The sequence below is a fragment of the Setaria italica genome, chromosome IV (genome assembly GCF_000263155.2).
Source record: "Setaria italica strain Yugu1 chromosome IV, Setaria_italica_v2.0, whole genome shotgun sequence".
In the NCBI taxonomy this organism is placed as follows: domain Eukaryota; kingdom Viridiplantae; phylum Streptophyta; class Magnoliopsida; order Poales; family Poaceae; genus Setaria; species Setaria italica.
In genome coordinates this window covers 37,600,477-37,621,538 of record NC_028453.1, presented here as the reverse complement: position 1 = coordinate 37,621,538, position 21,062 = coordinate 37,600,477, and the positions used below count along the sequence as shown (strand labels likewise).

At 48.0% G+C, this 21,062-nt stretch overlaps 4 protein-coding genes across 6 annotated transcripts; 3 read left to right on the top strand and 1 right to left on the bottom strand.

The window, feature by feature from the left end:
• Positions 1–148: 148 nt before the first annotated feature.
• Positions 149–6,398, top strand: LOC101753255. 2 transcript variants are annotated; one of them, XM_004966205.3, is made up of 5 exons: positions 149–1,286; positions 1,393–1,570; positions 1,929–5,068; positions 5,176–5,352; positions 5,482–6,394. In XM_004966205.3, the coding sequence occupies exons 1-3, from the start codon at positions 777–779 to the stop codon at positions 1,946–1,948; spliced, it is 708 nt and encodes a 235-aa protein (XP_004966262.2). In that variant the 5' UTR covers positions 149–776; the 3' UTR covers positions 1,949–5,068; positions 5,176–5,352; positions 5,482–6,394. The 2 variants fall into 2 exon arrangements, with proteins under 2 accessions (XP_004966262.2, XP_004966263.1); XM_004966206.2 differs by lacking the exons at positions 149–1,286; positions 1,393–1,570 and having other exon boundaries at positions 3,498–5,068; positions 5,482–6,398.
• Positions 6,399–7,835: 1,437 nt separating this feature from the next.
• LOC101753666 (external alternative NAD(P)H-ubiquinone oxidoreductase B1, mitochondrial) lies at positions 7,836–12,898 on the top strand. The gene is made up of 11 exons (XM_004966208.4): positions 7,836–7,926; positions 7,998–8,123; positions 8,431–8,695; positions 9,208–9,414; positions 10,009–10,259; positions 10,553–10,772; positions 10,888–10,992; positions 11,209–11,481; positions 11,586–11,710; positions 11,990–12,109; positions 12,310–12,898. The coding sequence occupies exons 2-11, from the start codon at positions 8,026–8,028 to the stop codon at positions 12,395–12,397; spliced, it is 1,752 nt and encodes a 583-aa protein (XP_004966265.1). The 5' UTR covers positions 7,836–7,926; positions 7,998–8,025; the 3' UTR covers positions 12,398–12,898.
• A 2,285-nt stretch (positions 12,899–15,183) lies between these two features.
• LOC101754332 lies at positions 15,184–16,926 on the top strand. Its single transcript, XM_004966209.4, has one exon. The coding sequence runs from the start codon at positions 15,184–15,186 to the stop codon at positions 16,924–16,926; it is 1,743 nt and encodes a 580-aa protein (XP_004966266.1).
• A 958-nt stretch (positions 16,927–17,884) lies between these two features.
• LOC101754733 lies at positions 17,885–19,907 on the bottom strand. Of its 2 annotated transcripts, none has more exons than XM_004966211.3 (2): positions 19,735–19,907; positions 17,885–19,640 (listed from the first exon to the last, which is right to left on the bottom strand). In XM_004966211.3, the coding sequence occupies exon 2, from the start codon at positions 19,608–19,610 to the stop codon at positions 18,204–18,206; it is 1,407 nt and encodes a 468-aa protein (XP_004966268.1). In that variant the 5' UTR covers positions 19,611–19,640; positions 19,735–19,907; the 3' UTR covers positions 17,885–18,203. The 2 variants fall into 2 exon arrangements, with proteins under 2 accessions (XP_004966268.1, XP_004966267.1); XM_004966210.3 differs by having other exon boundaries at positions 17,885–19,643; positions 19,735–19,905.
• Between the last annotated feature and the right edge of the window lie 1,155 nt (positions 19,908–21,062).

Sequence of the window (21,062 nt, the reverse complement as noted above, 5' to 3'; positions counted from 1 at the left end):
AAAGCCCTGAAGAAAGTTTTGGGCCGGCTTGTTGGTTAGAACTGGCCCAGAACAGTTGGTTTTTGGTGTCCCGGCCCGATTGCCCAAGTGAATCACGAGCCCTGTTAAGCGAGCGAGAGGCCAGGCCGGCAGGCAGAACAGCGAGCCGGCGGCGATGCGGCGCGGCAAGCCTCCTGCGGCGGCGATGCACTCCCATGGCGGATCGAAGCGGAAGCGGGCGGATGAGGATGCGGACCAACCGGATGCAGGATCGCTGAGAGCCGAGACGGAGGCGAGGTGCAGGGCGGGGAAGGGTTCTGCTTCTGCAATGGCGCCGCCGCTGCTCGGCGCTTCGTGCTCGAAGAAGCGGCGGGCCGGCGGGTTGGCGGAGGAAGGCCAAGGCGAGGTGGCGGCGGCTGAGGAGGAGGAGGATCGCATCTCGGCGCTGCCCGAGGATCTGCGGCTGCGCATCCTGGCCCTGCTCCCCCTCAACTCCGCCATCCGCACGCGCGCTCTCCTCGCCGTGGCGGGCGCTCTGGGCGCGCCGCTGCCCCGCGCCGCCCTCCCTCGACCTCCACCACCGCCCCAGCGACGACCCGGACCGGCTGCTCGAGTCGCTCGAGCGCCGCGGCCGGCGACGCCTCGACCGCTTCGCCCTCACCCTCCACTTCGGCGATTACGGATCTCCCAAGCCTCATCGCTACCTCGGCAACAAGGACATCCACCGCTGCCTCGACTACGCCGCCGCCTGTGACGTCGAGGACCTCCACATCGACATAGCCGATCATTTCTTGAGCATGGGCTCCATGCTGAGCTTCCCGTCGGGGTTCTCCCGCCTCGTGCGTCTCTCCCTCCTCCGTGTCGGCACTGTTTCCTTCGGCTACTCCTTCGGCTCCGACGCCTTCCCCGCGCTCGAGATTATCCACCTCCACTACGCCCATTCGGTTGAGCTCAACCGCCTTCTCTCGGCGAGCCCCCGCCTTCGAACACTTGACTTGCGCTACTGCGAGTTCATCGATGATCAGGGCGCCATCGACGTCTCGCCCGCGCGGGGTCACCTGTGGAGCCTCACCATCGCGGAGTGCAATTACATCACCGACATCCACGCCGGCAGGGCCTCCGGCCTCCCCTCCTTCCGCCTCAGCAGTGCCTTACTCCCCACCTACGACATCCCGTCCACTGCGCCGCTTGAAGACCTTTACATCTGCCTACGGGGGCATAACTACAACCCTATCAAACAATGGATTAAGGAGCTTCCCCACCTCACTAACCTTACGGTCCTCACCATCTGCAGCATCGCCCTCCGGGTCTGTCGTCCACTATGATGTCCCATTCCATTTCATCAAGTTTGCCACATTCCTTTTCATTGGCTTTGGCCGGTTTCGTTTCAATTCACCTTGGCCTGTTTTGCAGAGACTTTATGCGTTGACTCGTTTCGGCTCAGCTACTTGTTTGGCCAACTTCAGAAGCTTGCCAAGCTTAAGAGAGCCTGCAGCTGCTCATGTTTGCAATGGCCAGCACCAATCTCGCGCATATCTACATGTTCCTCAAGACGTGCCAGTGTCCCCAGCTGGAGAGGCTCTTTGTGCAGGTCAGTGTCAAATCGTTGCCCCCCAAAATCCCAACTTTGACACTATGCAAAAAGAAGATTCCCCATCACATCAAACTTACGGTACATGCATGGAGTATTAAATATAGATAAAATTAAAAACTAATTGCACAGTTTTGTTGTACTTTGCGAGACGAATCTTTTGAGCCTAATTAGTCAATGTTTGGACAATAATTTACAAATACAAACGAAATGCTACAGTTGCGCATTTATGGCAAAATCCCAACTTTGGCACTCCCAAATTGGGAACTAAATAAGGCCTCAGTTTATTGTGAACTCGGGAAATGCTTTCACTCAATACTCATTGTCTTGTTGACTTGTTGTGTGTTCTTGGTTGCAGCTCCCAACAAGCAGCCGTGATACTTCCGTGGGAAATTCCTCGAAGGTAGCACGGAAAGATGAGCCAGCTGGAGTTTTTGATGAAGATGAGCCAGATGAAGAGCTATCTGAGGAAGACGAGACAGATGGCGGCCTATCTGAGGAAGACGAGACTGAGAAAGAATTATTGGAAGAAGAACGAGTACAAGAATATATGCTAAAGGAAAGGCTATACTACGAGGATGTGTATTATGAGGAAGACACTCTTGATGAAAATGTGCCGCAGGAAGAGCAATCTGAGGAAGATGTGCCAGGGTATGGCTTAAATAACCTTATGACTGCCAAGATGATGAAATTCAAGGGCCACTACTTTGAGATGCGACTAGTAAGCTTTTTGTTGAGGAAGGCTCCTGTTCTGAAGAAACTGCTATTGGTCGCTCCCAAGGGACACATAAAAGCACTAGGAAAAGGCACATTCAATATATCACATTTTATAGAGCCAAAATTGTTGCGTTCCAGGAAAGCTTCACCAGATGCTCAGGTAATTCTAAGTGAAACAGATTTTGCTGAAAACCAACCTGTCCATTCAGATGTGTTTGCCAGTTTTTAGTTTTCTGTCAATTAAAGTATACCAGGTCACAGTTAAAAGTTTGTCCAGTGGGGTGTAACATCATTGCAAATGAACTGGATATGTTGCTAGCTTGTTATTTATGTTTTTCCTTGAAATTAGTACTGAGCATGTTTTGTCAATGCAAGTATGATCCTTTGGGTCATCAACGTATGAAATACAGAACAAGAAATCCAGTGTCGTGTGGACTGCAGGCACAATATTCTTGTGGCAGTATGGCACACCTAAACATCTTGTTTTGCTCCTTAAGCCTATCATTTTTCCGTATTCTTTAACTAGTCACCTTTGTTTTTCTGTTGCAAAAACTCTCTGTTCTTTGAATGGCTATCTATATTTGTTTAAATTTCTTAGTGTACATTGTCCTTGTTTTTGCTAAGAGCAGACTGATCAGAATTCAGTACAGCAATTGGACAAGAAAAGTCCCATAAAGTTGCTTCATTTGGAATGCATGAATTTTCACCTGACTCCCACAGGAATTGAATATTTACTCTAAAGTTCGTGCATTTGGAGGAAGGAAAATTCTAGTATGTTATCTCAATCTCCATTCTTTTATGTTTGGACGACTCAGTCTGCATTCAGAGCAGCAATTCTTTAGTAGTTTGGCAACAACTGTCGTGATGTTATAAAGCCTTTAGCTTGCCATTATATGCTCTGCAATTTGTTCGAGGGAAAGAAAAACTATGCTCTGCAATTAACTGTACAGACGTTATTATACTGAAAATTCAGCCTAGTTCTGATCATTCCTGAATGTGTAACACTGTAAATTCAAGTAGCATAAGTTTTTGTTTCTCTTGTGCTTCATGTACTCGTGGAACAGATTCTCGTACAAATCCGGGACATAGATTCCCTTTTGCACCTCTAATCGTGCCTCTTCAGTCTGGTGCAAGCAGCTTGGGGAGTCTGAAGGCAATCTGAAGCTTTACTAGTCAGCAGCCCATCTGAAAATGGATTTTGCCAAAGCGTCCATGAAGGAAACATTTCTGCATTTCGGGAGCTGAGAGCACAAATCACTAATGTAATCATCAAACATAGACTGAGATGTGAGCACATGCAGGAATAAGACAGAGTTGGTAGTGAGTAATGCACTTCACAAAGGGTGTAGCAAGTGGCACAGATCCTGAAGAATCCATTGATGTCAGAGGTTGGCGGTTCACTTGAAGAAACGATCACAAACCGGAGAACGTTGCTCCATATGGTTAGAACTGTGAGAGGTTGGAGAGACAATGTTTCTGTATTATTATTTTTTCATTAAACGAGCATACAATACAAAAATAAATGGCAAATAGAGAAAGGGCCTAGAGGAAGCAGAAGCACGCCAATCTCAGTACTGGGCCAGGCCGAAATTAACACGCGCCCGGCAGCTTGATGGGCCAGATGGGCCTCTAGGGCTCTCTCTCCACGGATCTCCAGCCTGTTGCAGCACCGAACGGTAGCAGCAAGAAGCTTGGAGTGGGAAAGGGGGAGCTGGTGGGCGGCGGCGCAGTAGAAGCCGGCGGGCGCGAGACGAGCACCATCCGGTGGCCGGATGTGCTGGTCGAGAGTGGAGGAGAGGCGAGAAGGAAACGAGGAGTCGGGCGGCGAATAGCTCGCGCAATGGCGCAGTTGCTTGGCGCGTCCAGCTCGAAGAAGCGGCGGCCGGGTGAGGAAGGGGAAGGATTCGAAGTGGCGGCGGCGGCGGCGGCTCAGGAGGAGGAAGACCGCATATCGGCGCTGCCGGAGGATCTGCGGCTGCGGATCCTGGCCCTGCTCCTCTCAAGCCGGCCATCCGCACGGGGGCGCTCTCCACGCGGTGGCCCGCGCTCTGGGCGCGCCGCTGGCCCGCGCCGTCCTCCCTCGACCTCCACCTCCGCCCCGGCGACGACCCGGAGGAGCTGCTCCGGTCGCTCGAGTGCCGCGGGCGGCGCCGCCTCGACCGCTTCTCCCTCACCATCCACCCGTACAGGAGCCCCCTACTACCCCGCGTCACGGACCCCCAACGCTTCCTCCACTACGCCGTCGCCTGCGGCGTCGAGGACCTCCACATCGACGCCGCCGATCACTTCGTGAGCTCAGTCTCCACTTTCACCTTCCCGCCGGATTGTTCGCGCCTCGCGCGTCTCTTCGTCCGGCACGCTGGCGGGCTTTCCTCCGGCTCCTGCTTCTCCCACTGCTCCGACGCCTTCCCCACCCTCGAGGTCGTCCACCTCCACTTGCTCGGCTCGGTTGACATCAGCAAACTTCTTTACATCCGAAGACCCTTTACATCCGCCGCTGCAACTGCGAGGGGGTCATCAACCTCAAGCCGCACCTGAGGAGCCTCACCGTCGCGGACTGCAATCTAACCACCCAGCTCGACGCCAGTACGGCCTCCGGTGTCCGCTCCTTCCGCCTCAGCAGTGCCCGGGACCCCACCTACAGCATCGCGGCCACCGCGCCGCTTGAAGACCTACATCAGCCTAAGGGGCCAAAACTGCAATCCTATCAAACACCGGATTCAGGCACTTCCTGGCCTCGCCAACCTCAGGGTGCTCACCATCTGCAGCATTGCCCTCCAGGTCCGTGCCCTATGATGTTCCTTGCTTCATTTCATTTGAATTGTCTGTGTTTCACTTCCTTTTGTCTGTTCTGTTTTTTTTCTAATATTACAAACTCTATTTTGTAGAGAGTTTATGCGTTGGATCGTTTTGGATCAGCTACTTGTTTGACCAAGTTGAGTTATCTGCCGAGCTTAAGAGAGTTGCAGCTCGTAATGCTTGAAATGGACTACACCAATTTAGCACATATGTATGCATTCTTCCGGTGCTGCCAGTGTCCCCAGCTGGAGAGGCTCTTTGTGCAGGTTAATGTCAAACTATTGCATTCAGGCCATTGTGGCATTGTGGGCTTGGAGAATGCACTCAGTTAATACTATTATATTGTTGTTTGCTATTCTCTTCCATGAAACGTTGCAAACTACTTCTACCTGCAGCTCCCATCAAGCAGCCATGATATCTCCGTGGACATTTCCTTGGAGGTGTCAGAGGAAGATGAGCCGGATGAAGAGCTATATGAGGACGATGATCCAGATGGAGAGGAAGATGAACCAGTTGAAGAGCTATCTGAGGGATATGAGGCTGAGGAAGAATTATTATTAGAACAACTTTCAGAAGAATATATGCTTAAGGAAAGGCTGTACTATGAAGATGTCTATGAGGAAGATCTTCCTGAAGAAAATGTGCCAGAGGATGAGCAATTTGAGGAGGATGTTCCAGAGGGTGAGCACTCTGAGGAAGATGTGCCAGAGGGTGAGCAATCTGAGGATGATGTACCATTATATGGTTTAAATAACCTTATATTTGCAAAGTTGATGAAGTTCAAGGGCCATTACTTTGAGATGCGACTAGTAAGCTTTCTGTTGAGGAGGGCCACTGGTCTGCAGAAACTGCTATTGGTACCTCCTGTGGGTGTGGGGAATTACATGGAAGCACTTGAAGAACCATTGGATACATCCCGTTTTCTAGATACGATACTGGATTTCGAAAAAGCTTCACCAGATGCTCAGATAGTTCTGAGTGACTCTGATCCTACCGCAATTCAGCAAGTGCATTCTGATGTGTCTTAGTTTGCCATCAGTTGATGAGATCACAAGTAAGAACTTGTCTAGTGGGATATAAATCCTAAATCATATGGTGATGCTGGCGACTATTTTGTGTGTATTCCCTCGAAAATAGTACTTAAAGTATGATTTGTCAATGTAATATGATCATTTTGGCCGTTTATGAATTGTGGAACGTGAAAGCCAAATATTTGGTTGGAGACTGTCCATAGGCCATGAAGGACCATGGAGTTGTATCCCCTATGCATTTTGTTCTAGAAGAAAGTTGGTTATCTGTGTGTTTTCAGTTCTGAGTGTATGTTCTTATTATCCTTGTTTATCATAATTCAATGCAGCAGCTGGAAAATAAATCTTGTGAAGTTTCTTCTAGGGGGCCTCACTTGGAAATTTGGAATGCATGATTTTCCCTTTTGACTCTTGCGGCCTGCAGGGATTTGAATGTCTACTGTAAATATTCATGCATGCTATTTGGAGAAAGGAAATGCCGAGTAAGTTAAGTCAAGCCGCCCTTTGTGCAGCAATTATTTTTTCTAGATTGGCAGCAACAGTTGTAATGCTGTAAAGCCTTGTCATTGTCTGCTATCCTTCTTGCTGATTTTAGGAGTTCACTCCTTTTGGCTGCGAACATTATAGGATTCTTGCACCTAACCTAAATAAAAGAGAAAAAAAACTCAAGTGATTTACAGATCACGTATCATGCAGTTTTCCCAGCATGAAGCCAGGAAAATGGAATCTGTACCTTGATGGTATCTTGTGCAGTTGTGTTTCCCTTGTATCTGCTTGTAATTGTAGAAATATGCTTTGCACTGCAGTTGACAATTTTTAAAAGACCCTCCGCAGTTGACAATGTTGATCCATTTGTATTTCTGATATACAGAGCATTCCAATGTGAATTCAGCTTAGTCCTGGTCATTCCTGAATGCGTGATATATGCAAAGGCTGCATCAGCATGATCATTTGTGGTTTAAGACTTTCTATTAAGCAATGCTTTGCTCGAAGTAGCAGTTGGCTGCGGCAGTTAACTCACACCAACAGCAAACAGTATGGGGAGCTAGGGCCACGAAGCATTGAGTTGAGCATGTGGTGACGTGTCGTGTGAAGTGAATTGATTAACGACTTGGTGCCCTGGTCATCAGGTCATGTAAAGAATTGCAGGAATGGCCATGACTCAGCGGGGAAGAGAAGTTGATATGGATCAGCCGGTGTATTATATCATTGATAGCATGTGACGTGTCAGTGCATCAGATCTGACACGGTCCTATAAACCTTTACGTGTACCAGATCCGGAAATTCTGCATTATTTATGTAGTGTGTTTGTTCTTTAGGAGTTCCTAGAATTCCTATCACCTCGAATATGTTTAGATACTAATTAGGAGTATTAAATATAGATTAATTATAAAATTAATTGCACAGATGCAGACTAATTTGCGAGACGAATCTATGAAGCCTAATTAGTTCATGATTTGGCAATGTGATGCTACAGTAACTATTTGCTAATGATGGATTAATTAGGCTTAATAGATTTGTTTCGTGAATTAGCCTCCATCTGTGTAATTAGTTTTATAATTAGCTCATATTTAATCCTTATAATTAACATCCGAATATTAATGTTACACGAACAAGATTTTAGTCCACGGAAGCAAATACCTTACCCTCAAAGTTTACTGCATTTTCTACTATTTTCTTGGGAAAGTCAGAGCAGGCTGCAGCTGTGCCTGTGCTGTGCTGTGCTGTGCAGCAACACGTCTAGAACAGTAGCCAAAGCCAACCAATGAGCTGCGACTGACGGACTGAGGGAGCAAAGGACACATCATCAGGGTAGGCTCGCCTTTTCCATGGCTCTCCTTGCTTTCTCCTGTCTCAGCTGATCACTTGGGATTGGGGTTCAGAACTCGGGTGAGGCCTGAGGCGAGCAAGATGGGGTTCTTCTTCACCTCTCGAGCTGCTGCTCGGTTCTTGGATGGAATCGGGCGGCCCGGCGTCTCCACCGCAGCACTGCTCCTCACAGCAGCCAGGTGCGGGTGCCGGCCTCCATCGCTTTCCACTATAAATCTGCCTGATTTTTTTGCTCCCTATTTTAGTTTTGTGGCATGATTTACCGTTCCCTTTTCTGTTTACCTTTTTTTTTCTTTAGTCAACCGTGAAGGCTTTGGATCACGTTCTTGGTCTTTTACATCCATCCATCTATTGAACTTTTGGGAACATCTCCTTTTTTCTTAATCCATGCGTGGTTTCCTACCAAGATTTCACTTTGATTTTTCTGAACCTAAGCTTGTATTTGGGCTGCATTCGCAAGCTGAAAGAGTTGCTATGGCTTTGCAGTGGCGGAGGCCTTGTGGCGTATGCTGATTCCGCTGCAGAAAGTGCTCCGGAGCCATCCCATGATGCTCCCAAGAAGAAGGTGCTGGTTCTTGGGACTGGCTGGGCTGGGACGTCGTTCCTCAAGAATCTCGACTGCTCCCAGTATGAAGTGAAAGTCATATCGCCCCGTAACTACTTCGCGTTTACACCTCTGCTTCCAAGTGTCACATGTGGGACTGTCGAGCCACGTAGCATTATTGAACCCATAAGGCGGATGTTTGAGAAGGTACTTTTTCCTAATTGTTTCCTGTAAGCTGAAAGCAATTGCCTGGTGTTTCTTTGCTCTGCTACGAATAAACCATTTGGGTTAGTATGCCTTCTTATTTATATCTTGGCTTGTGTCGAGTAACCGTGGATTTGTGATAATCCCTCCATAAAAATAAAAGTGGCGTCTTAGGACATGTGTAGTCAGCACATTCTGATCATGGATGTTATATATAATGTTTAGTTTGCATATATGGAAGTGATATGAGCAAGCTTGACATGAAATTATTTCACAAATCATAATATTGCACATTGTAACTTATCCCTAGTGTTTGATGATAAAATTTATGGTCGAAGTGGCATAGCATTGACATCAAAATGCCAAAAGCACCATTTCTTGTTTACTGCTGGGAGTGCTTACCTTGATACCTTGGTTGCCTCATTGATGTTCATTCACTTTCTGTGTTTGTTGAGTTGTGGTATCTTGACGAAGTTAAGTGCCACACTGACTGTTTTCTTGCTCTTCTCTCGCAGAAAAGTAAGGATGTTACGTTTTATGAAGCTGAGTGTTTCAAGATTGATGCAAGTAAAAAAACTGTACATTGTCGTTCAGCTGTTGGAACTAATCTTGATGGGAATGGCGATTTTATGCTTGATTATGATTACTTAGTTGTTGCTCTTGGAGCTACTGTAAATACATTTAACACTCCTGGAGTGCTGGAGCACTGCCACTTTTTGAAGGTAAAATCCCCTACAAAATTCAATACTCTTACATACTCTGTTATGATATTCTAAGCTCTAATTATTCTGTTTGATATTCTGCAACATTGCGAAGAGACTTTTGATTTAGATATAATCATGTATCTTGCGTGAAATGACACTTTTACGCATACCAAGACATCTTACATCGACTTATAACTTAAATTGCATGAAAGATTTAATTGGAACTATTTTGCATGAAAGAACCTATCAAGTTGTAATCTTACATTGACTATTTGGCATGAAAAAACCTGTCAAGTTGCGCGCACACATTTGGAATGCATATATGACTCTCTAGCTTCATGTAGCTGTTACTGCTATGTACTTATGTTAAGCTAAGGTGATCTAGGTTCTCTGTTTCACACATTAACATTCCCATGTAGCACCTTCTCAATGCCATTGCATCCTCTAAATGTCTCTGTTATGCAATTTTGCCCTTAATGTAGTATACGGTTTCAGTATATTTATACTCATTCTTTGAAGATTTACATTCATGGAGCTACTAACTATATCATCTATCATGAAATATTTTCTACCTTCCTCTATCATGATATGGCTTCACATTGTGAAAGTCAGGAAGTAGAGGATGCTCAGAAGATAAGGAGGAGTGTGATAGACTGTTTTGAAAAAGCATCACTTCCAAATATTAGTGAAGAGGAGAAAAGGAAAACTTTACATTTTGTAGTTATCGGTGGTGGACCTACTGGGGTTGAATTTGCAGCGGAGTTGCATGATTTTCTTGTCGAAGATCTGGTGAAGCTATACCCTGCCATTCAAGAATTTGTGAAGATAACAATTATTCAATCAGGAGAACATATATTGAACATGTAAGGTTCTATGGGTTTACTAGATGTTATTGTTGCAGTAATTGCCATCTTTCTCTTACATGTTGCTGTAATTGTCCTGTGTGCTTCGGATAAGAAAACCTCTAGGATGGCTAGTATACTACAGTTGCAGTTGGATGGTCTTTTTTTACAAGCGCAAGAATTTCAAATTGGATAAAAACTAGAACAATGTAGCTGATTCAAAATCCATGCCTGATGTAACCTCAGAAGGTTTTCTTTTTTCTTTTTTGTCCCCTTCATGTTTACCATGAGCTGAATCTCTTTCTGTTATATAGGTTTGATAAAAGAATAGCTGCATTTGCTGAGTTAAAATTCCAGAGGGATGGCATCGAAGTGGCTACGGGATTCAGAGTGGTAAAGGTCTCTGATGATTTGATTACAATGAAGAGCAAATCAGTTGGTGAGGAGGTGTCAGTGCCATATGGGATGGCTGTTTGGTCTGCTGGTATTGGCACTCGTCCTGTGATCATGGATTTCATGCAGCAAATTGGGCAGGTTGTTAGATCTCATTTCAAGTCTTGATTACCATCTTACCCATTTATGTCTTACTCTGAAATGGTTTAGCTCCGAAGTTTTTGTTAATACATCTCCAAATACTCTCCTTGAACAGACTAATCGGCGTGCCCTGGCAACTAATGAATGGTTAAGAGTTCGTGAGTGTGAAGGTGTCTATGCAATTGGTGACTGCGCAACAGTGGGTCAAAGAAAAATAATGGTACGTGAAAAGCCTTTAATCCCTGTATTTACAGATAAAGCATATTGTTCTCACTTTCCACTTTGATGGCTTGTATCTTGTAAATCGTGAATGTACACATCAATTGGTTTATTGCTTGATAACTAAATATGTTTGTTGTTTGAGATCTACCGTTCTGTAGCTCATATCTATTTTCAGCATCTAGTCCATCTGAGTTATCTGTTTCTATGCTTTCAGGATGATATTTCGATGGTATTCAAAATGGCAGATAAGGACAATTCTGGCACTTTAACACTGAAAGAAATCAATGATGTTTTGGAAGATATTTGTATAAGGTATCCACAAGTAGAGCTCTATATGAAAAGTATGCACATGCTTGATATTGCGGATTTGATAAAAGATGCAATAGGTGATTCTCACAAAGAATCGATGGTGGTTGATATAGAGGAGTTCAAAAAAGCTCTGAGCCATGTTGATTCTCAAGTGAAAAGTGCTCCAGCAACAGCTCAGGTTCCCTCTATTGCACTTATGCAAGTGATATGTTAATGGTATATAGTAATATAGCTCAGATAATTACATGATTTGTGAACAATCAAATCTTAAATATTCTCCAGGTTGCCTCGCAACAAGGAAACTATCTTGCTGAATGTTTTAACAAAATGGAAAAATGCAAAGAGCAACCAGAAGGCCCACTACGCATGACAGGGGGGTCAGGCCGGCACTTTTTCCGCCCATTCCGGTATTTAGCTTTCTGTTCACACTGTAAAGTCGTAACCACATAGTTGCATGCAATGTTAGGCCTGAAAGGCATTGTTTCTGACAAGCTTAATGGTACATAGGTTAATAATTCATACTGTGTTTAATTAACACAGATAATTTTTATTATGAAATCTGGTGAGTTTAGAACTTGTTTATACAAAAATAGGTGTTGACATGTAAAGCTTATACTGATATTGTTAACTCTCATCTTATTTCTGAATTCTATGCTTGCTTATCTTTTGATGCCGTCGCTTTCAAGGTACAAGCATTTGGGGCAATTCGCACCCCTGGGTGGAGAACAAGCTGCTGCAGAGCTCCCCGGCGATTGGGTTTCCATGGGCCACAGCACTCAGTGGCTCTGGTACTCTGTGTATGCCAGGTAGAAACTCGCTACTCATCATCCACAATCCATCTGACTGAACAAAGCACGACCCTTCATTGTGCTTGCTTGTTTCTGTTCTCTAGTTCAGTCACCGCCTTATCCTTTTTCATCATGAACCATGACTTTGTCCTCACAATTCATTTTTGTGGCAACTCATGTCCTAACTCGCTATCATTGTTCCCTTCCCATGTATCCAGCAAGCAAGTGAGCTGGCGCACAAGGGTACTGGTGGTCTCCGACTGGACTCGCAGGTTCATATTCGGGAGGGATTCAAGCCGAATTTAGCGCCGCCGAACCGAGCGCACCAGCCTTCCTCTGTACAGGGAATTCTGCTGAATAATGATTGATTTGCTGGAGCTTGAGCAAGCAAAGCTGTTTCTTGTCCCTCCCTAGGTCCTTCCAACGAAACTGCCGTTCTCCTCTGTGTGCTGCACGGTGTTCCTTTGCTCCTGCCATATGGCTCTCCTAGCATGTGAAGCAGATTTGGAACAATGAGGTCACTTTTTAGCCGTCACTGTAGCCCCGTTTGGAACATGGAATCTGATTATTGAGGCAGGAAATTGAGCCGTTTCATGTGAAACTGTCGTGAGCCATAGTTTGCGCACATGTCGTGCAAGTTCGTTGTTATGAATTGTAAATTGCTGCTGCAAGTGTCATGTTCTGGACTAGGGTCAGAGCTCAGCAAACTGACCATCCCCCAGATCAGGTCTCTCATGTTCATGTCTGATACTTACAGTAAAAAACTTAGCTTTTTACCACCAGTAACAGGCTGTTACTTACTGATAGCAATAACGGCGTGTCTGTCTCTAGGGTGTCCATGGGATGCAGTATACCTACACCACATGGTCTGGCTGTGGCCATCCATGTTCTCCAGTCTCTACGCATGGTGATCGGTGATGCGGTATGCGTGGTCCTCTCGCCCCAGTGGTGGTGGAGGAATGGCGAGGTGGCCCATTTCGCTGCTCACGCCGGCCTCTTCTGCTGCTCGCTGGCCCTTGGCAATCACGTGCTGTACGCCCTCTTTGTTCGACCGTTAGTAATAACAGCTTGTCGGATTTACGTGAGCTGAGAGCAGCTTGCAGAGCATGAACAAGCAGACAAGCAGTTGCAGAGGTTTCTTCTCCCTATTGACGAGCAGTGTAGTTCCTTCCTTTTTTTCCTTAAAGAAAATGTAGTTCCTGAGTGACCGTAGATGTTTCTGCTGGGTTGGTAAATTCGACTGGGACCTTTTTTATTTTACAGGAAAACAGTTCAAGCATTTTAGATCTCTTTTCTATAAACAAGATCCATGGGATCCTAATTGTGCTATTTTTTGCAGCAAGGATTCAAGGTGCCATTTGAATACGGGATTTTTTTTTCTCGGTTTCGGAATTGAATGAATTGTTCCTCATGAAATTTTTGCACCGAAAACATGACATGAATACCTTCTTTTTTCTTTAACTGAATTCGGAGAGTACTAGACATTAGACAAGCAACGGTACTGTACCATGGTAAGTGTACACCGCTGAGGCAGAAGATACCAGAGGCATTTGCAGACCAGATCCATCGTCGCTTCATCCTGTGACGTAACTTTGGCATCTTGGTAAGTACTCACAAGGTACCGTCCTCTAACAACGTCGTCTTCTACTACATTTAAGTTTGTGAGACAAGAGTTGTGGTACACAAACGTGCATCTACATCAACCACATCAATGCATGTCTGCTGCCTTTTTTTCATCACTGGGGGGGAATCATTAAAAGGGAGAACATGTAGGGCTCATCCTCTAATCCTTCTCCACAAATAAAATCTCTCAAGTCATCTCCAAGCTTGAAGCCCAAGAGTCCTCATCAGTGTACCTTACTAGATTTCCACGCACTTGCGAAACTTGATTAGCCTAGATACACCCAGTGCCTTTGCTTTGCCGCATGTCCTGGCCCAGATCATGCGCTCACAAGCCAATAAGAAAAATCCTAAATAAAACTTTTTATCGTCACATTGTAATTTGGAATTTAGGCATTCTTCGCACATGTCACAAAATAAAATCATATTGTTATATATAAAAAAAATCATATTTGCCACTGAATAACTCCATATGTTCACCCTATGCTACTAGTGTCATATTACATTGACGAATATCTCATAGCAATATAATTATTATGTTATTCAGTGGCCTATGGGATTCTCTTTTTTTTTTTTGGCATTAGATGGGATCATAACGAGAATAGAGTCTGTTGCAGTTGCTGTACTGTGACTTTACCTTCAAGTATCATACGTTGCTACGGAGCGGGTTAGGTGCCCAACAGCACAGCTTCCATGAATCCACCGGCCGGGACACAGCTGCCTGCCAAATGGGTACCAACAGAAAAGAGAAGCGTAAAGCTTTTCTGCCGTTATTTTACTCCCGGAAAGCTACTTGATGCTGGCCTCATAATTCATGATGAGCAGGGGCACTGCATAATCACCAACTCAACTTTAGTTCATGACTCCATTATATCCCATGGAGATGATGAGCCAAAGTGTATTAAGCATTCTTTAGCTCTTTCTGCACACTCACCCAACCCACTGATCCAAGCCATCATTCATCCCATTCCATTCCTTTGTTCTCATTGCAGCAATGTGCAGCCATATGCTAACAATTCATTAGTTCTAGGCAAGTAAACAAAACTTTTTTAGCTTCTGGTAAGTACAAAATCACCGGTGAGGCTGGAGCAGGACAGAGAAACAAGTGACCAAGCCCGAGTTGAAGCTGAAGATAGTAACAGATTGACAGAGAGAGCAGCAAGATTCCAATGGAAGAAAGAAACCAACAGGAGGCAGCATGGCAGGGGTAACTAGAAGCCAGATCAGAGATTGGCGCCGTGCGCTACCAACCAGCCTACCCATCTGCCCCCATAGTGGCGTGCACTGGCTACCAGTAGATGCCAGTACAAAACTAACATCTGTCCCAGTTCCTTACACCATCCACAAGCAATACAGCATACATAGATAGCATCCCAAGCTCCCAATTCCCAAGAGGCTTCCCCAAGATGAATGCCACATAGGTAGACAGTGTTCTTGTGGTGGTGATCAGCTGACCAAGATAGAGCGCAGAGATGGGAGAAGCTGAGGAAGCACCAGAAGGCAGCAGCCATGGCGAGGCACTGGAGCTCCTCATGTCCATGGCATCCTCTTCACTGGCCTGCTCTGTCTCACAGTTCCCAGCGAAGTGGCAATCCATCAAGGACAAGCTTCAACAGCTCTGCTGCAGCCTGAATTCACTCTGCTGCAGTGTCGGCGTCGACGGCAAGGACGATGACGAGGAGCATCCTGTCTTGGTTGAGCTTCTGCGGTCGGCTTCAGCAACCGTGAGGAACATCCAGGCTGTTGCTTCTCAATGCAGTGATGGGTCATACAAGGGTGGAAGGCTTCGTCTGAGGAGTGACCTGGACAATCTGAGCTGCAAGCTTGATGCACACATGAAGCAGCTCAAGGAGATGGCTTCCTCCGGGGTGCCATCGCCGTCGAAGGCCATTGTCGCCGTAAGGCCCGGCGTCGAGGCCAGCGTAGGTGAGAAGACGTTCTACCTCAAGGATCTCTTCTCCAGGATCAGGATTGGTGGCACCGTCCAGAGGAGCCAGGCATTGGCCACCATTAGAGAGCTCTTGGCAGAAGACGAATTGTGTGCAAAGGCTGTTGCTCTCGACATCGACGACGGCATCACCTTTCTGACCGGGTTTCTCGAGTCGACGGACGCGTGCATCCAAGAAGAGGCTGCAGGTGCTGTCGCCATTGTTGCAAGCTCCGAGTGTTACAGAGGAATGCTGGTTAAGGCAGGGGTGATTGCCCCACTTGTCCAGCTGCTGGAGAACACAGACGCAGCCAGTGAGCTCGGCAAGGAGAGAGCAGCCCAGGCTCTGAGGGAGCTGACGGAGAACTCCGACAACGTGTGGGCCGTCTGCGCGCACGGTGGCCTCACCACGCTGCTGCACGCCTGCGCCGACGCCGGCAGCAGCAGCAAGCTGATCAGCTCATCTTTTGCAGTGCTGAGGAACCTGAGCCGGGTGGAGGAAGTGAAGATGTTCATGGTCGAGCAGGGGGTGGTCACGGAGCTGGTGAAGCTCTCCCAGAAGAAGGAAGAGGTTCGCAAGCTCGGCGCCGTCGAATTGCTCCATGCCATGGCTCTGGATGACGCCGATGTCAGAGAGGAAGCCGTCAGTATGGGGGTGATCCAGTCACTCCTTCAGTTGATATACCCGGATCTTCCATACTCATACAAGGCAAGGGAGGTTGCTCTTGCAGCCATTTGGTTCTTCTGCTTCTCTTCTGCAAACTCCATAGATGACCTCATCAGCTCGGATGTCCTTGGTTGGCTGCTCTTCTACCTCAACAATGGCGACTATGCTGTTCTAGAATGCACTCTCAAAATCCTGAGGCATCTCTCTGAGGTTTCCGAGGAGTACAACAGGATGATGGGAAGAGCAGGGTATTTGAGTGCCCTCTCAAGCTTGCTTGGAGCGAAATCATGTCGGGTTCGTGAAATGGCAGCTCAAGTGCTTTCCAGCTTACTGCTACTTCACCCCAATCGCACCATCTTCGTTCAAGACAGTGATAATTTGGACAGGCTGCTGCAGCTGCTTGATCCAGCTGAGGGTAAGTTGATAGCAAAGGACTTGATCCTCTCTGCTATTATGTCCTTGACTGAGACCAACAGTGGAAGGAAGAAAATTGTGACATCAGAGCACTTCTGCAGCCTGAAAGAACTAGCAGACTCCGGCGACTTTGACGCCAAGAAGATCGTCAGGAAACTATCTACTAACAGACTGCAAACTATTTTCAGCAAAATATGGAGTGTTTAAGTTATTTTTGACCCTTATTATCACTAAAATTTAGCTATAGTTTGTTCATGTCCATAGTTTTCTGCTTTGCTTGTAATCTCAACACATCCTTCAGTATGATTCCTATGTGATGTATATTGCATCTTCAGTTAAATTGAAGGTCCCCCCCCCCCCCCCCCCCCCCGAGGAACAGGGAAAGCTAAGCTATCTCATGAGTCTTGTCTTGTGATCACCTTTTAGTGATCTACTCCTACTCTACAGGGTCTCTAAACCGTCAACCAGTCAATCTTCTGCACTACATCTACACCAGCAGATAATCCAAACACAACTTAGGCATCCAGCCAATTTGTTAAGACAGGAGCAAGTGGGAGTTAGCAAGCAGCCAAACTAACGGTTCCTGCAACATTGTTACTTGGGGAAACAGTGAAATTTAGTAGTAGACAACTAACATGTCAAAGCAGACAAATGCGGGCTAAACAAAAGTAGCACTAAAATACTGGTATCGCTTTCACACCGAACAATGAACAATTATAAGCAAGTATTCAGCAAAAAAATTGTTGTCTTGTTAACCTGTAACTTGTTTTCTTCCTAATATTCTTTGGATATTGGCATTCCCGTGATGATTCAAGATGAGCTCGTGAATATCCAGCAATGACTGATCCAGACCTCTGTATGTGGTCCAAATATAGGCAGCAAAATATCAGGGCCAATCTGACCTCTATAATTATTTGCATGCCTCCAAAGCTGAAAGCAATGGTGAATTTGGGTTCATGGTTTGCTTAGTCCTTATCTTTTACTGCTGAAAAAAAATTGTTAATGGAACGCACCCGTTTTCTTTCGTATTTCTCATCAGTGAATTATGCATGAACTGGATAAGTCCATGTTGATATACTGATACTGACCAGTTATTTGCACCTATGAAGGACAGGAACTCTTCAATCTTCAGAGAAGAATATCCAATTGCATTTCAAATCGAAGGAAGCAAAACAGGACAAAAGGAGAAGGCATATTATCAACCCAAACCATGATCCTGTACTTCATCAAACCGAGAACACACTTACAACTCGAAGTACCCACTGGAGCAGGGACCTTTTCACTCTCTTTTTGCAAGGTCACATACATTTACTAGCAAAGTCTCGACAAAAGAAATAGGACATGAGATATGATATGAATGTTACAGTAGACTATGTAGTAGCACACTGCAAAAAAGGCCTCACCCAGATGCAAGCTCAAGTCAAGCAGGCACTTAAAACACTCACGAAGAAGGGGAACCGAGCTGTTGGTCGGAACTGAACTTATCATGCTGCTGCTTCTCCTGCCTCGGGTGATTCAACTTCGAGCACCCGTGCCTGGTAGGGTGTGACGGCATTGCCATCATCCATGGCAGCGGTGAAGAAGGATCGCTTCCCGACCAAATCCGCAACACGCTTGGCACATCCCGAGTCGCGTGGGCTCTCATCAGAAGGCGGCATGGTCCTGATCCTTGGGAGCAGCTCTGCAACCTTGGCGATGGTTTCAGGAGACAGCTCATCAGTCGATGGCTCTGTAAGCTTTGCTCTGATCTCCACCCTCTGGCTTGAACCACCTGCCAAACCTGGGAGAGACTGCTTACACCGCTTCTCTTGTGTTCCAGCTGCCAGGGATGAGCCAGGCGTGAGGCTGTAGCGACTTGGGACGATCCTGACCTTGGAGCTCCCCGCTGGCCTCTTCGCAACGGCTGCATTGCCTGTGTGATTGACCACGCCTTTGGGCTTGAGCTCATCATCCCCCTTGTTAACTGCAATTGCAGCATTGCGTCCCCTTGTCTCTGTAGCCTTGGTGTTGCCTCCCGCTGTCTCAGTAGCCTTGGAAGCCGACTGCCTCCTGGACCTGGGGCTCATGCTCCCGCTCCTCGCCTTGGCTCTGCTTGCTGCAGTCCCTTGCCTGGCATTGCTGGATGGCCAAGGTCTGGCGGGGACGGCGTTCTGCTTGGAACGCTGGCCATCTTCTCGGACGGAAGAGAGCTTACTGGAGAACGGCTTGACCCGCGCCGCTGCCGCTGCCGCCCCCAGCTTGCTGCCGGCGCCGTGGTGGATCTCCAAGGGCCCGAGGCTGACTCCCCTGCGCCGCTGCACCGGGGGCTCCTTGATCGGCTTCAGGATCGGGCGCGCGGGACCGCCCTCGCCCTGAACCTTCCTCTGCGGCGCGGCGGCGGGCACCCTAGGGTTCGAGGCGACGATGTCGAGGGGCCCGAGGCTGAACCCCCTGCCTCGCGGCGCCGGAGCCTGCTTGATCGGCTTCGGCTGCGCGGCGCGCGGCGGCGGCTGCTGCTGCTTCTCGTGGAGCGACGGGTTGGGTTTGGCGGCGGCGATGACGTCGAGAGGCCCGAGGCTGAGCCCCCTCGTCCGCGGCCGCACCACCACCGCCTTCGCCGCGGGCGCGGCCTCCCCCGCGCCGCGCTTGGGCTCCGGCGTCTGGTTGGAGGAGGTGCGGAGGTGGTGGAGCCGCGAGGAGAGGCGCAGGATCTCCGCCTCGATGTGGCCGATCTCCGCTTGGACGTCGGCGGCGGCCTCGGGCTCCGGGCGGTGGTTCTCCTTGTCCCCCTCGGCGACGCCCGAATCCGCGGCCGCGGTGTGGGCGGCGTGCCACGCGGAGGAGGCGGAGGCGTGGTCGAACGCGGCGTTGTTCCAGACGTGCACCAGCGGGATCAACGGATCCTCCTCCATCGCCGCCGCGGGAGAACCCTTCGCGCTCGGCTGCTGCATACACGGAAGGTCAGTTGAGAGCCCCCTTCGCGATGGATCGGAGCGACGAACAAATTCGAAATCGGGGGCAGCGATGGAGTGGTACCTGAATCGATCGATGGGTGGGCGGGGATGAGGAGCGCGGATTCCTGCTCCCCTCGCGCGATCTGAGGCGGGATTAGGTCGGATCAGGTGGGGGATTTTTCGAAATTTGCGGTGTGAACTGGGGGGACGCGATTCGGGGCGGGGAAAGAGGAAGAGGCGGGTTTAAGAGGCGGGGGGGTGCCACGCCACTCGACCGTTGGGACTCGGGAGCGGAAGGGGAGCGCCGCGCTTTGTATTATTGCAAGTGGATTTTTTTTTGAAAAAAGGGGGGGAAATTACACATGCAGACGCAGTGGGGCCAGGCTGCAAGCGGCACGTTAGTAGTGGGTGGGACCGTGGGAGCCTCTCGGACGAGGGAGTCGTTGCAGCACGGCATCAAGTGCGCACCCACCCAACAAACAAACTCCACCCGAAAAATTCGTTGCATAATTTTTTTCAAAAAAAAAAAGATCGTTGCATCGCTTTACACGTTATTACTGTGATCGATAACATTTCCGTTCGAGGATATATTGAGGAGAGATTGAAAACGATTTCATCTCGAAATCTCTTCACGTTTTTGGCACCGCCGGTCCGACTTGATTGCTGAATGCGGTGCATCATTCTGGGGTAGTACCTGAATGCGGAGCCTTGTGTTTTTGTCCATTTCTCGGGGGAAACTAGAGAATTTGTTTCTTCCTGATCACGTTTCTGCGTTTCCTTGGCCGAGGCATAAAAAACTGCGCGCCCATTCGAATTAGCGCCGTGGAGTGCACTGATGCTTGCTTTCCCGCCGTTTGCTCGGACTTGGGAGCTCGTAGGACCCTAGGACGGTACCGAAATCAAATTCCAATACCCCCGTCTGCACAACGCTAAGCTATGAACCAGTTTTCTTTTTCTTTTACCGCTAGGTGATTGCTTCTATTCTACCGTCAGCTTTCACCTATCACCAGCAAGACACGCGCCGCCTCTTGTTTTCTTTTTTTTCCCTTTTAAGCACAACCACTCTTCAAAGTTTCAACAAACTGGCGAAGTTTTCGTGAGAAAGCTCTTCAAAAGACAGCTTTACAGGGGACGACAAATACATTCTTCAGGTTTGCAGGACGTTGTGTCGAACATGCTGGGGCCCGGTCGCCCGGACACAGCGCAACCTTGGCGCGCTCCGACTCCATCCCCGCCTCCCCGTCGTTGCCGGGTACCGTTGCTGCGAGGCGGCCGCGTGCACTGCGCTCCCGCGGTCCCGCCCGTTGCACACGTCCGGCCAACCGTCGACGCTCACGGCCACCAGCGCCCACCTTGGCATCTGACCTGCGCGCAGCGCGCGCGCGCGCTCTCAGGAATGATCAGAACCGA